Genomic DNA, 14,178 nt, shown 5'->3' with positions numbered 1-14,178 from the left:
GAGGGACAGGTGAAGTAGCCATGGTGCTAACGAGTCGGCTACGAGCTAAGCTAAGCTAGCGAAACAGTACAGACACAGTGAGTGAATACTTTGGCTATAAATTAGGTAGTGAGTACACAGAAAGTGTGCTTCGGATGAAGCACGTGAAGATTATACTATGAAAAAAGAATGTATCTTACGGAGTTAACACCAAGGTCGTGTCCAAATTCATGGGCTGCATCCTCCTGAGGACCCGGCCTTCGCGGTCTACGTGGGCCGGGTCCTCAGAAGGTCGGGTAGGCCGGAAGTAAACGGCTGTGAAATTGGACGGTCTAGCCTTCTGATTAGCGCCACCGCTGTCTCGGTGGAGTTTAATAAACTCAGCCGTCTGCTCCTTGCTATCTAAAATATAACAGGACACTGGCGTAAATTCTCGACTGTCTCACACTTCTGTTTAATCAGTTTTCTGTTTGACGTTTAGTCAGCTGTGTAAAAACCAAGGAGGAAACCACCCAGGGGATTAATAAAGTTTTATTTTAACTAATCTAATCTAATAACTTTAATCTCAGCCAAACCGATTTACTCACGAACAAACAAAACACTGAAAAAAGCCCAACAATAACATTTTAGGTTGTCTAAGTGACTTATATATTACGTTTAACCCGAGCAGCGAAAGTCCGCGGTGATCTGAGCTGGTGGGTAGCAGACGTCTCCGAAAACGTCGAAGCACTTTTGCAAATATGCGATATCTTGATAAACCGAGCAGATATTTGAAGTTTGCACAGCTAGTTTCTCGCCTGAAAATATGTTAAAAGTTTATTTTGTGACCCAGAAAGATTAATAAGAGTAATTTTAAAACTTAGTAGTGGCCGCCATTGTTGGAAACTGGAGTTTGGCTGGGCCGCGCTATGAATTCTGGGATATGGTGGGCCACGAAGGACACACCCGACCCATCCTTCAAATTCAGGGAAAAGGAGGACACATTTGTCGGCTGCATTGGGAGGAGTCTACGAAATTGGACAGCCTTCGGCGCGTCGCTGTGACGTAATCGGTCTACAAATGCGTCCTCAGGAGGATGCAGCCCATGAATTTGGACATGACCCAAGTGACAGCGCCACCCAAAGGAGCCAAGCAAGCCACCCTGTCCCTCTACTCACTTTTGAATACAGTGATTAATAATCACACCATAGTCTCACCAATAACTACGGATTAAATACCAAAGCCCAATATTTATGTACTGAAACCAACTACTCCCACTTGGCAGCGTAAGTAAACATGTGTGTTTAATTTTTCCACTGATTCATTTTTTAGTACTGACTGTGGGTTTTTTTGTTGTTTTTTTTACTGAGTTTGTTGCAAATATTCAGCTTAAAAACACTGTCTGAATAATTGTTAATGAGGTATGTTCACAAAGAAACAGCTCATATGTCAGCAGAACTGTAGAACTGAAAGATGTAAAAGTAGAACTTCAGATCCCGAGTGTGTGAGGACAGAGATGGATCAGCTTTATTTCAGATGTCTTGATGCACGCTCAATCATCCAGGAAAGTAAATCTCCAAAAGTTGATTCTGTTCATCTGGATGCAGCGTTTTCAAACGTTTTGTCACTCGTCCAAGTGACGTCTTCAGTCTCAGCTGACTGCAGGTTTCCCCAAACTTATAAACAGGACATTTGCACAATGACTGAAACCAGCCCACTGAAGGCACAATGGGCTGGGAGGTCAGTTTCTTCATCATAATTATTCAAATTCTCATGACCATTGATCAACAACCACTGATCAACGGCCATGAGTACCCATTGTTCCCTCAGTGGTGCTACCACTGAGGGAACAATGCTAACACTCTAATCAGCCCACTCCCGCACCCGGAAATGTACGAAGGTCTAAACATTTATCCAAAGGGCTCACTAAAGATCAGCTGATTTCTACAGGGCAAAAAGTGCTTAAACTATTTCAGTTACCCACTATGACCATTGCTGCAATGCAGGATGAACAGCACTGATGGGGCTCTGATATATTCATGTAATATATTATGACAGAAAGTGCTACAGACTGCTTTCAAAGTTTCATCCTCCACAGCATGTGTCCTGATCAGCAGGCTCCTCTTTGGCTCAGTGTTAAAGTAATTATCTGATTATTCCTGTGAAGCAGTGCCAGAAGCTGCATTGCATTTCCACAGTTGATTGAGATTAAGCCAGACTGAACGTGCAAGCATAGCAGATTGGGCTGCAGTTCTGCTGGACCATGACCAGGAAGAGATGCAGCTCCAGCAAACATCTCCAGTACAGGACTAGAGCTTTCCCAGGCACTGAGCAGGAAACAGCACTGAGGTAAGACACGCTACACTGACTATAATGCATGAACATACCTGAACTCTTATACTTAATTACATATTAGGGGAAAAGTTCTTCTCCATTATTTAATGGGTTTTATGAACAGCACAAGAACATTAATAAATTCCATTTATTATTCCATTTATTAATTTAGAGTTTACAGAGGAGGGACTACGGTCCTGCATTGGAGGTCTTTCAGATTATTTAACTTCAAGTTTGTAATCTGTGTTTGGCATTGCAGCCGAGTCCAGGGTAAGAAAACTTAAGTTCCACTGTGAGCTGGAAGAGTCACAACTGCGAAGGGTGAATTATTTGAAGCGTGACGCGAACAAGTTCTAAATCTGCCTCTCGTGCACACTGTTAAATCCTCCCAATTCTTTTGATCTTTGGGCTGAAGGAAGGACAATACTCGGTGTATAAATGCTCAATCAACAATCATTTTATTCCATACAATTCAACACTTTTGAGCATAAACCATCCGGATGGGAGATGAGCGCGGGAGGGTGTCCGCCTGATCTCGAAGTGTCTGAGCGTCCCTCACATTCTTATAGCTTCAGCCCCTCCTCCACCTAGTCACAAAACCTAAACATCCACATTCTTTCTCTCTCAGTGAGCCCAAGTTATGACCTCGGCTTCCTGTGCAGTATGTCCTGTTCTTTTCTAGTCAGACAAATAAGGTCTCTGAAAACAGTATTTCTTATACCTCAGCAGTATAATGCATCATAAAACAATATCATTCATTCACAATAAATCAGCAGTCTACTGTAATACAACTCAGTTTAATAAGTGTAATAGTTTCACCTTCTTCTAAGTCAGGAGAATAATGCAAACTAAAACTACATAATGATTTCACAATCTTTAATTGGGGGTCTAACGTGGCATAAGATAATATAATAATCTCACAACACATACACATGCACACACATGCAGACCACACACATGTGCACCTGTCTAAAGACAGATCTGACTTACACTACAGTCATTTGATTAAATGTTTTGATCTGAAGTATAATAAATGAGGCTTCTGCTCTTTAAACTGTTGTCTCATATTAGGTCAACTTAAACAAATTATATTCATGCCATCTGTCCTAAAATATCTGCTCTCAGGGCCCACACACATCCGTTGCCTGACGTTGGTGTGGATCTCCAAGCAGCTTTGCAACCCATTGAAACCCGTCTTTCATGCTGTGTCTGAATTATTAATTACATATCTGTCATCACTGATGGTTTCATGGATCTTTCTGCTAGTCTCCTCATCAGATTTCCCACCTGATAGAAAAAGAGGGTGGGTGTTGGTTCGGAAGGAGAGACATGAAGCCATATTTAAATGACCACAGAGGGAAACAGTACTTTCCTTAGTGGTCATGATTTGTGGTTGCAGGAAGTGTTGAGATGCTGACTCAGCTGATCCTAGGATGGACTGCGTTGCTAAGCAGCCTCCCGTCGGCTGCTTCCTCTATTACAACAAGTGAGTCAAACACTGGATAACAGTTAAGTCCATAAACACTAACACTTTCTTGCCTCTTAAGGTAAAGCACCCACCTCAGTGAGTTTCAGATTAAACCATTAAGATGTGATTGATACTTCAAATGGCAAGGGCCCTTCGTGGTCACACAACAAGTAGCGGATATTGGCTATTAGGTGGTGTGGTCGAACAAGGGAGGGGCCACACAGACATATCACGTTGACCTCCTTGGTCAACGTGATATGTCTGTGCATGGAGGCATGGAGGCTGAAAACACTTCTGTGTTGAGCCTGGTGAAGGAGAGAGCTGAGTTGGGGCCGGAGATGCCAAATTAACCAAAAATATTGAAGTAACTGTCTGTTAATGAGCATTTCCCCTACCTGGCAGCTCCATCTTGAACGTCCTTTATTGAATATATCCACTGTGCAACTTTGTACATGTCCAAACCATCTCAGCCTTGCCCCTTTGTTTCCAAACTGCTCAGGCAGAACTGTTGTGATGAACTCATTGTGGCGTGAATAAGTCATGGCGGGACCACAAATTGTAATTTTGAGCCATTTATTTACACCGGCTGCAGCACCCAAGCTGCCAGCCGCACATCGCACCACAAGACCACTCATAACCCTGCTTTTCCGTGATTTAACACTGCGGCCGTGACCTGCAGATGCCATGCAGGTGCGTCCGCACGGCACCGCAGACCACGCCCCACCACACTCATATTTAACCCTGTCCATCCTGCTCACTCTGAAAATCCTAACATCTTATGCCCTGCCTTCTGTACCATCTCCAAACGATACATCATAGCAGGTCTCACTAACATCCTGTAAACCTCCCCTTTCACTCTTGCTGCTATTGTTCTGTCACAAATCGCCCTGACACTCATCTCCACCCACTCCACCCTACCTGCTCTCTCTTCTTGACCACTCTTGTGCACTGTCTATTGCCTTAGACGGCTGACTTCAGGTATGTAAACTCATCTATCCTTATTACCTCTCTTCCTTCCATGTTCACCTTTCCACCTGTCTCCCTCTCGTTCACACTAGAGATGGCACGATACCACTTTTTTATGTCCGATACCGATATCATAAATTTAGATATCTGCCGATACCAATATGAAGCCGATATAGTGTGTTTTTAAATTGTTTATCCGCTGGTTTCCTCTTTCTGGTGTAAAGTGGGCCAAAAACAAACAAGAGAGACGGAGTCGCGACAGAAGAGCCGATCAGCTGATCATTGATCAGTTTTATGAATGAAGTAGCAGCAGGAGAGGGAGGGAGAGGCAGTCGCTCCATATATCGGTTGTTAAGCTTAACGCTAAAATGCTTTACAAACATTCAGACATGAACTTACACACTTGCTTTACTTCTCTCTGGGGTAACTTCCTCGGAGATGAAATGCAGGCTCCAAATGCTCAACCAGACCGCCGACAGGTCTCGCACGCCACAGCCGCTCTATCACGTGATGCATACTGCTCAGATGTGGGTTACGCCATGTGGCAAGTTTTGTGAGGTGCTTTCGTAATATTTAATGGATCGGATTACATTTTTTATTTCTCTCCGATATCCGATCCAGTAATTTAGGTCAGTATCGGACTGATACGTAATACCGGATCGGTCCATCCCTAATTCACACATATGTATTCTGCCTCGCTTCTACTGACTTTCATTCCTCTCCACTGCATACCTCCACGTCTCCAGGGTCTCTTCCACCTTCTGCCAACTCTCACTACAGATCACAATGTCATCACATCCACAGAGACTCCTGCATGACCTCATCTGTCAGCCTGTCCATCTCACAGCAAACAAGAAGGGGCTCAGAGCTGATCCCTGATATAATCCCACCCCTACCTTGAATTTATCTGTAACTCCTACCGTATACCTCACCACTATCTCGCTGTCCTTGTACATGTCCTGTCCTGTGTCCTGTGTGTGTCTCACATACTGAGTTCCTCATGCAGCACCTCAGTTCCTCTCTTGGCACTCTATTATCTGCGTTCTTGAGAGCCACAAAGACTCAGTGAGACTCTTTCTGACCTTCTCCATTATTCTCCATCAACACTCTCAAAGCAAACATCACATAGAGCTCTTTCTTGATAAGGAGCCACACTGCTGCTCACTGATTGTCACCTCTCTTCTCAGCCTAGCTTCCACAACACTTTACTTTATCTTCATAGTATGGGTCATTAACTTTATCCCTGTGTAGTTACTAGAGCTCTGCATATCACCCTTGCTCTTGAACATCAGTTCCAGTGTCTTAATGCATGCTCAGTCATCCAGGTAAGTAAACCCCAAAAGTTGATTCTGTTCATCTGGATGCAGCGTTTCCAGTGGGACAAATGTTTCGTCACTCATCCAAGTGACTCCTTCAGTCTCAGCTGACTGACATTACATTTTAATAATCAATGAATTGACCTCCCAGCCCATTGTTCATTCAGTAGTGCTGGTTTCAGTCATTATGCAAATGTACTGTTTATAAGATTGAAACCTGCAGTCAGCTGAGACTGAAAAGGTCTCTTGGATGAGTGCCGTGTTTCTCTCACTGAAGACGTCCAGATGAACAGAATCAACGTTTTGGGATGGGTACCAGTACATTTCTTTTCCTTTCCTCGGGCATGAGGACTGTGGTGAACAGTCTGGTTAAAAAGCCTAAAAGGTCTGCTGCCCTCTCTCCTAGAAATCTGCCAACCACCTTTCCACTCTTCATTCTCTTCACAGCGGCCCACACTTGTGCAGGGCATTAGCAAGGAGGAAGTGTGGGCCGCTATGAAGAGAATAAAGAGTGGAAAGGTGTTTGGTGACTGCGCATGCAGCAGCATGACTGCTGTGCAGACAAGTCAGACAGTGAAATATACAAATCAAGAATCAATGCCCCACAATATTTAATGTCTGAGCCACAGAGCCTTGATCATAGGATCACTCTGGATAACATGATGTCATGGATGGTACGTAGAATCAAAACACAAGATTTAATTAAGTAATTTGTTTTAGAAAGTGTTTTTCACTTCACATACTGCCTAAAACCTTCACTATGTCATGATTATAGATCTGATTGATCTCAGTGCCCTCCTTTCCCAGAATGCACAGGGAACACAGTAATTAACATGATTTTTGTGCTCTCTGCCTGTGCAGGATTCCCATCCAGCAGAGGCAGCAGGTGGTCAGTTTCAAAATGTGAAGTCTTCATCACTCCTCCTCTTCCACCACCTATGTTTCCTCCAATCAAATGGAAAGCAGAGCTAATGGTGTTGATCTCCCTCCTCTCTGTTACCCACAAATTAGCTTGGTTTTAAAATTATTCCTTCAAGACTTTCTTCAGGAATAAATGTTTCAAACCCTTTAGCCTTTAGCCCAACCTGTAGCACCCACATTGATTCATTCAAAGAAAGAAAAGGTGTGAGAATTGAAGCATGAAGTAAAACAACTCATTTTTTGTAATTTCTCTGTAACTCTCCAGGTTGACATAACAGAACACATCACAGGACCTAAAGGAGAAAAAGTATGCAGGACCATCTTTTTACATATTTAATCCCCCACCCCCCACCCCCGCCATATGTACTGTTACAGTAATGGTACTGTTACTGTTGCAGGGCTGTAGGGGAGCCAGAGGATCGAAGGTACAGTGTAAGACAGTTATCCCATCTTTTCAGGCACATACATATTGCATGTAAGACGTCATGAAAGCAAAAGCTAACTGTGAGTGTATTTCAGGGTCAGCTTGGTGTGTTAGGTCCAGAGGGAGAAGGTGGAATGCAAGGAGCCATGGGACAGCCAGGTCAAAAGGTTATACAAAGTCCATCCATACAGACATACACCACAACACTGACTGCATGGTCACTACATGGTCACTACAAGGTCAAGGAAAGACTTGCTCTGATCAAATAAAAACAGAAATTACTATTTAATTTAAGAGCTAAAAAGAACTAAAATGAGGAGAAAAGAAGAAGTTCTGGTTTCTTCCTGTTAAAAGGGAGTTTTTCCTTCCCACTGTTGCCAAAGTGCTTGCTCATAGGGGGTCATAAGATTGTTGGGTTTTCTCTGTGTGTATTATTGTAGGGTCAATATAAAACACCTTGAGGTGACTGTTGTTGTGATTTGGCGCTGTAACGAAAACTGAACTGTCAGGAGTGTAAAAGTAATGGATAAAGAGACCTAACATGTAAAATAAAGAATTGCAGGGAATTGAAACAGTGGTGAAAAAATGAAAAAGAAACTCTTTGTGTAACACAAAGTTCATGTTTTCAGTAATGCGACTGTGTGACTAAGAACTCTGAGGTGTGCGTTTATGCAATAATAAAGTCTATTTGTAAAGCTATGACTAATAAACGGTAAACGGCCTGTATTTGTATAGCGCTTTACTAGTCCCTAAGGACCCCAAAGCGCTTTACACATCCAGTCACACACACATTCACACACTGGTGATGGCAGCTACATTGTAGCCACAGCCACCCTGGGGCGCACTGACAGAGGCGAGGCTGCTACTTACATATTTACATTAAGGACAATGGTTACTATAAACAGAGTGCTGTGCAGTTATTAAATAAAATAAAAATAACTACAGATAAGAGGCAAACCAGGTTGTAGTGTGAATCGGTTGATTGAATTATTGCAGTTACAGCGCAGATGGACTGACAATGACAATTGCCCCAATACAATTCACATTGCACCCTGCACGTGACACTGAGGCACTTCAGGGTTTTTTTCTTTGGCCCGAGGTCCCTGATGAAAATAAAAAGCTTCATTTACGGACAGACAGGGTGGGGGCATTTGTTCTTGGTTTGCTGTTGGCTGCCAGGGTTGATTTTGTTATTAATCATGGTTGTAATGCTTGTGCTACCTTTTATTTCTTGTGCACACCAAGGTCTTTCAATAAGTGTAAAAGACTCATCTTATACAGTTTAGGTCATTGTGACACAGGACCCACACACACACGGGTTATGCTTAGTGTCTTTTTATTTTGGAAATAATCTGCGGTTTTTTGGCACTCGGACGCTGCCACTCCCTCCCAGCATCATCTGCTCCATCTCACTGTGGGCACACAAAAAGACGTCTCCCTCATTAACACTGTCCCGTACACCTGTTGCCTCCCCGCCTCCGTGCCACCCAGAGAGTTCACTGTGTCACCCCTCCTCTGCAGCAGGCCAGCAAACCACGCCCCCGCCACAGTCATCCTTTAAAAAGGGGCAAAGTTTCATGTTTTTACAGGAAACACCAAGCATAGAAAACATATCACTAACTCGATTTCTCAGGTGTATCAGTCGCCTTTCCATCCAAAGCCAGACGTCATCAGTATTTAGTTTCCTTTTACCATTGTTATAGGTTTTAAGAATATTAGATGTGATAGACATCATCAATGTTCCATTTATTGAAACAATGTATAAGTCTAAATGTTTACACAGTGAAAATATGAGCTGATATGAGTCAATGTTTCCACAGGGAGAGAAGGGAGACAGAGGCTGGAGGGGCCTGTATGGAGATATAGGAACTCCTGGGATGATGAAGGTACATTAAAGGCCAGTAGCCATAGTATATACTACCTGATTTAGGACACATCCCATAAACTACATTAAAGACTGTGCTGAATAGATGAGTTCGTCCTGCCCACATGTAGACATATATGTTATTCACACTCATCCCGACTCCTGTCTGGAAACCAAACAGCAGTTTCCCATTTGTATTTTGTTGTAATACTACTGATACGAAGCTCCTTTGTGTGTTTATGTAGGGCAATAAGGGGCAAAGAGGATTCAGTGTAAGTGTTTTGTTTTTTTTACTGTTATACATTTATACATATGTTCCGATGACACTTGCTATTTTTATTGTTCAGGGTGATAAAGGTGTCAAAGGAAAAACAGGCCTGAAGGGAGTGAAGGTGAAGAAATCAAAATCAAAAGAAGAAAAAGCATTGCTCCTGCATTTGTTCCTGTTAGACATTATGTGACTGCCTTGGCTGATGAATCTGTGCGTCTCTGCAGGGGGAGCGTGGCATCCCTGGAAAGCCAGGACAGAAGGTGAAGAACTGGCTGAGACACATTCAGTGAAAATCTCTGGCTGTGCAGTATGTTAAGGCCATTCTGTTGTGCTGGTGCAGGGAGACCCAGGCCAATGGGGCGCTGCAGGGAAAAGGGGGGAGGAGGGATCCAGAGGAAAGCCTGGGGACAGGGGGAGCACGGTAGGCACGAAGAATGAAACACAGAGTGTGTGCATGGTGGGAAACCCTGCAAGGGGTTGGCAGTGCTAGAGTTGGAAGTATGACACACAAGTGTGTGTGTGTGTGTGTGTGTGTGTGTGTGTGTGTGTGTGTGTGTGTGTGTGTGTGTGTGCGTGCGTGCGTGCGTGCGTGTGTGCGTGTGTGTGTGTGTGTGTGTGAGAGATATTGTTCCCATTGCACTTATGCCTTTTTGTTTAAAGAGCTGCCTGTTGAAACAAAAGCTAGCTGTGAGGTAGGCGTCTACTAAACGTCTACTAAACGTGAAGCTTTGTACCGACTTCATCCTTTGACACACACACACCTACTGTTTATATGAATTCTACATCTGAAAAAGTGCTTAGCAGATTCGTATATTTAAAAAGGCACCTATTTTCTAAATATCATTTTGTTGATGTGAAACTTCTTACCTCTCACTGTCCACAGACATTTGCTGCTTGATGGGATGTTACCTTTAATAGGATATAGCTGAATGTAAGAAGTTTGTACCTCAGTTTGTCTGCTGCATGCAAACCAAATGAATGGAGTGATCACTGTGTGCAGGGGCCGAAGGGATCTCGTGGGCTCAAAGGGTTTCAAGGTCATCTTGGTCATGCGGGGCGTCATGGTCAGACTGGAGAACCTGGACTTCCTGGACAAGGTTTGTGACAACACGTTTATCAGTTTTGATCTACTTTATAGTGCATATAAATATATAGTCATGATATTGGTACAGAAGATGAAGATTTATAAAGTTGTATTTAAATTTCATTTCACCAGAGAAGTCTGATTGAGGTTAGGAACTTCTTTTTAGACAGTGACAGCATCAGGGAGGCATGAAACTGTGCTAAAGAAACTATGTTCTGTAATGTAATGATTTATATTACAGAGAATACTCCCATCTACATCTCTACACTGTATAAAAATGTATGTAATTACTTTTTGTTTCTTTGATCACGCCTTATTGTGTGACATTGTTTTTTCCAGATGTTTGCACAACCACTAAAGCCACAAGAACCATTTTAATGCTGCAGGTTTATATAACCTGTAATAATCCTTTCATGCAGCATAATAATCGGTATAAAACCACACTTTAGTTCACACTTCATTTCATCACGACTGGACTACTGTAATTCACTGTTTACATGTTTAAACAAAAACTTCCTGGAGCGTCTGCAGATTATCCAAAACACTGCAGCAAGGCTTCTGCCCGAAACATCGAAGTATTCACATGTGACACCGCTGCTGATACAGCTGCACTGGCTCCCCATCGAGTCCATTTCAAGATTCTGGTTCTGACCTTCAGAGCTCTTCATGGACAAGCACCAGCTTACATCATTAAACTTCTGCAGCCCTGTGTCCCCAGCAGCTCCCTGAGGTCATGTGATCAGGGCCTACTTGTTATTCAGCGTACAAGGGTGAGAACTGAGGGAGACAGAGCTTTGGCCCCTGTGGCTCCCAGACTGTGGAACTCTCTCCCACTGAGCGTAAGATGTGTGGACTCGGTAGTTTCTTTTTAGAACTGCATTTTGTCTGTTTCTGTTTTATACTTTGTCATCCTTGTGTCAAGCACTTTTTGATCTTTTATGTAGAAAGGTGCTATATAAATAAAGTTTTACTTACTTACACATTATTTAATAGGGCAATGTCGTTCAGGCCAACGACGCAAGCATGGAGCAGTCATACATACCCAGAAAGGATAAAGCTGTGACCTGATGGCCTTGTTGAAACAACTTCAAATATAAAATTGTTGGCAGAAAGCTGATTATGCCTTGTGTTTTCTTAGTGTATATCCTACCAGGCATGGAGGGAGAAACAGGAAACCCAGGTCCTCCAGCCACATGCAACTGTTCACAGGTTCAGAGCCCACAACGATTGGTGGACAGCGTGCACACGGTCAGTGTCACACTCTGGTTAAACTGTTTACTCTGCTGGGGAGTAATCTTTACGCCATCTCATTCCAGTGCATTTTTTAAAGCAAGACTTTTGTTTTATTGGATCTGAAAGAGTGTGGAGCAGCACACCCACAGTAACACAGACAAATGGACCAGAATTCACACATGCTAGCTTACCATAGACCTTCTATAAAATGTGATTGTAGCTATGATGACCCAGCAGCTCTGGATTCCTCATTTTGAAACCACTGCCACCAGTAAGCTTTAAACAAGTCACAGAATAGCTCTGCATGCCATGAGGTTCATGTGCTTGTTCAGTTACATGTTCAGTTATGCTGTAATCGAATTTCTAATTTGTAAACAAAGCAATTCTTGCATGACTGCTCGTGTTGTGACAGCTGTCAATCAAAGTGGCAGTAATCCTTGGTCCAAACACAGGAGCTATAAATGTTTTCATGGACCAGTTGTCATGACGAGGAAAACAGCTGGAGACCTGGACTTTGTACCGTTGTGTAAACAAATCCTTTTGACCTCAGCAGGCTCATGTGTCACTCTGCAGGTGTTTGTTGCGGATGGAGAGAAAGCGATGAGGAGGCTGCGCGTCGAGAATGTGATGGTGCTTCGCACAGACAAAAAGGCTCTGTACATCTACACTGAGTCTCAGTGGATCAACGTATTGGTAACACACAGCAACAATCGAATGGAAACACAAGATCCAACACACAATACACAACTGTCTGATGTTGAATCAAGAGTCTCTGTGTTGCTCTCTCCACACAAACACACGATTTGAGTATTTCTTCTTCCACATACTGAAGCTTTAAATTATTATTGATTATGATAATGATTATTCTTTTTTTTTTTTTTATTTTGGCAACAAGCACAAATCGGTGTAGCCCATATATCAACAGTGGGGGGGCAGGCTTTATTAACAGTCACAGTGTCTTCTTTTCTGTGTGTTTTCATTCCTGCATGGAGCAGCAGGATCCCCGACACTGACGGCATACTGAAGCTGAACAAGACCTCCAACCTCAGCTGTCCATTAGCAGCGTCTGACCAGCTCCTCTAACATTTAAAAGCATTCCCTTGGATTTATGTGACCACTCTAATATGACCTATAAATATCCTTTTGTGAAAGCTCGAGCTGAAAGGTTTTTCCACCACCAAGTTGGTGTTGTGGCCTGATGAGTGAGGGAAGGATCATCAGCGTTGTCTAATTGTCCATCACAGACTGTTGGTCACTGAACATCCTCGGGATCACCCCTGCAGCATTTCTAACTTTAGTAATCACCATCATTTACAAAGTTTACATGTTATATTTGATAAGATCCGACAACTGAAAGCATAACGTGATCAGGACTGTACTGTGTGACTCTCCTGAGGTCACAGAGTAAGGAGGCTCATTTCCTCACAGACACAAACAGAAGTCACTTAAAATAATTTTCCTGCATCGTTTACCTTTCCAGACCTGGAAGCTATGCCTGTCTTTTGTCTCAACTGATGATTTATGCATGCATCATTTAAAAGCACTTAAACAAGTCTTCATCATAACACACCAAAATGAAAGTGTTTCTTTCTTGTGATGCTGCAGTGATCCACCTCCTACAAGGAGCTCAATAAAAACAATTACTTTGTCTTACCTTGTTGTGAACATGCTTGTTTGTTTGCTGCGATTAACAACCTGCTCTGCCACCTGAGCTGCAGCCACACCTACATACATATAGGGATGGGTATTGATAAGATTTTCACGATTCTGATTCCATTTTCGATTCTGTTTAACGATTCGATTCTTTATCGATTCTCTTATCGATTCTTTTTTTAAAAAAAGGAGAACACTAAGGTCGATTAGCTTAGAACTTTGTTTTATATCTTCTCTTTGAACAAGATAGAAATTTAGGAGTAACATGGCCTTACAAACCCAACAGTGAGATCTTAAGAGATCCACAGCCTATGGCTCTTCAATGGGGTGTCACAGGGTCCCCAGGAAAAAAAAATAGTAAATGTAAAATAATAAAATAAATATTCTCCTGTAGCAATAACAAAGTATAACATAAATTATTCTGTAGCAATTACACAAGAATATCCAGTAATGTCCCTGCCTACAATTAAACACATTCACTTACCGAAAATCATCTGCTGTGGCAAATGGCTGCAAGCCTTTGACCACAAACTGAGTCACTGCTCGGTGACATTCGTCTATCCTGGCCTGAAAGGAGACGCTACCGGTAAACTGCAGCGAGAATTGCCAGCATCTGAGCCAGACTCTGTCTGTCTCATCATGGTCACCTAAATGCACAGTAATGGCAGGTTTTGTAATAAGGCAGA

The 14,178-nt window shown here is 42.8% G+C and overlaps 1 protein-coding gene across 1 annotated transcript; it reads left to right on the top strand.

The window, feature by feature from the left end:
* Window positions 1-2,224: 2,224 nt before the first annotated feature.
* On the top strand, window positions 2,225-13,492 carry LOC146371295 (uncharacterized). The gene is made up of 15 exons (XM_084907827.1): window positions 2,225-2,307; window positions 3,692-3,778; window positions 6,904-7,016; window positions 7,229-7,270; window positions 7,362-7,388; window positions 7,483-7,554; window positions 9,208-9,273; window positions 9,497-9,523; window positions 9,599-9,643; window positions 9,747-9,782; window positions 9,863-9,943; window positions 10,523-10,619; window positions 11,745-11,854; window positions 12,413-12,532; window positions 12,835-13,492. Exons 2-15 carry the CDS (start codon window positions 3,703-3,705, stop codon window positions 12,850-12,852), a joined length of 930 nt encoding a protein of 309 aa, XP_084763953.1. The 5' UTR covers window positions 2,225-2,307; window positions 3,692-3,702; the 3' UTR covers window positions 12,853-13,492.
* Window positions 13,493-14,178: the final 686 nt, after the last annotated feature.

Source organism: Perissodus microlepis, chromosome 16, assembly GCF_051167445.1.
Source record: "Perissodus microlepis isolate ML-2025 ecotype Zambia chromosome 16, ASM5116744v1, whole genome shotgun sequence".
Lineage (NCBI taxonomy): Eukaryota > Metazoa > Chordata > Actinopteri > Cichliformes > Cichlidae > Perissodus > Perissodus microlepis.
The sequence above is the reverse complement of the archived record's forward strand: the minus strand, read 5'-3'. Positions and strand labels throughout refer to the sequence as shown.

Excerpts from the sequence above, each read along its gene's own strand:
- LOC146371295 (XM_084907827.1), top strand. The coding sequence starts at position 3,703 with ATGCTGACTCAGCTGATCCTAGGATGGACTGCGTTGCTAAGCAGCCTC. Across the intron at positions 9,524-9,598 it reads AGGGGCAAAGAGGATTCAGT|GGTGATAAAGGTGTCAAAGG; the intron begins GTAAGTGTTTTG and ends TTTATTGTTCAG. Across the intron at positions 9,783-9,862 it reads CTGGAAAGCCAGGACAGAAG|GGAGACCCAGGCCAATGGGG; the intron begins GTGAAGAACTGG and ends GTGCTGGTGCAG.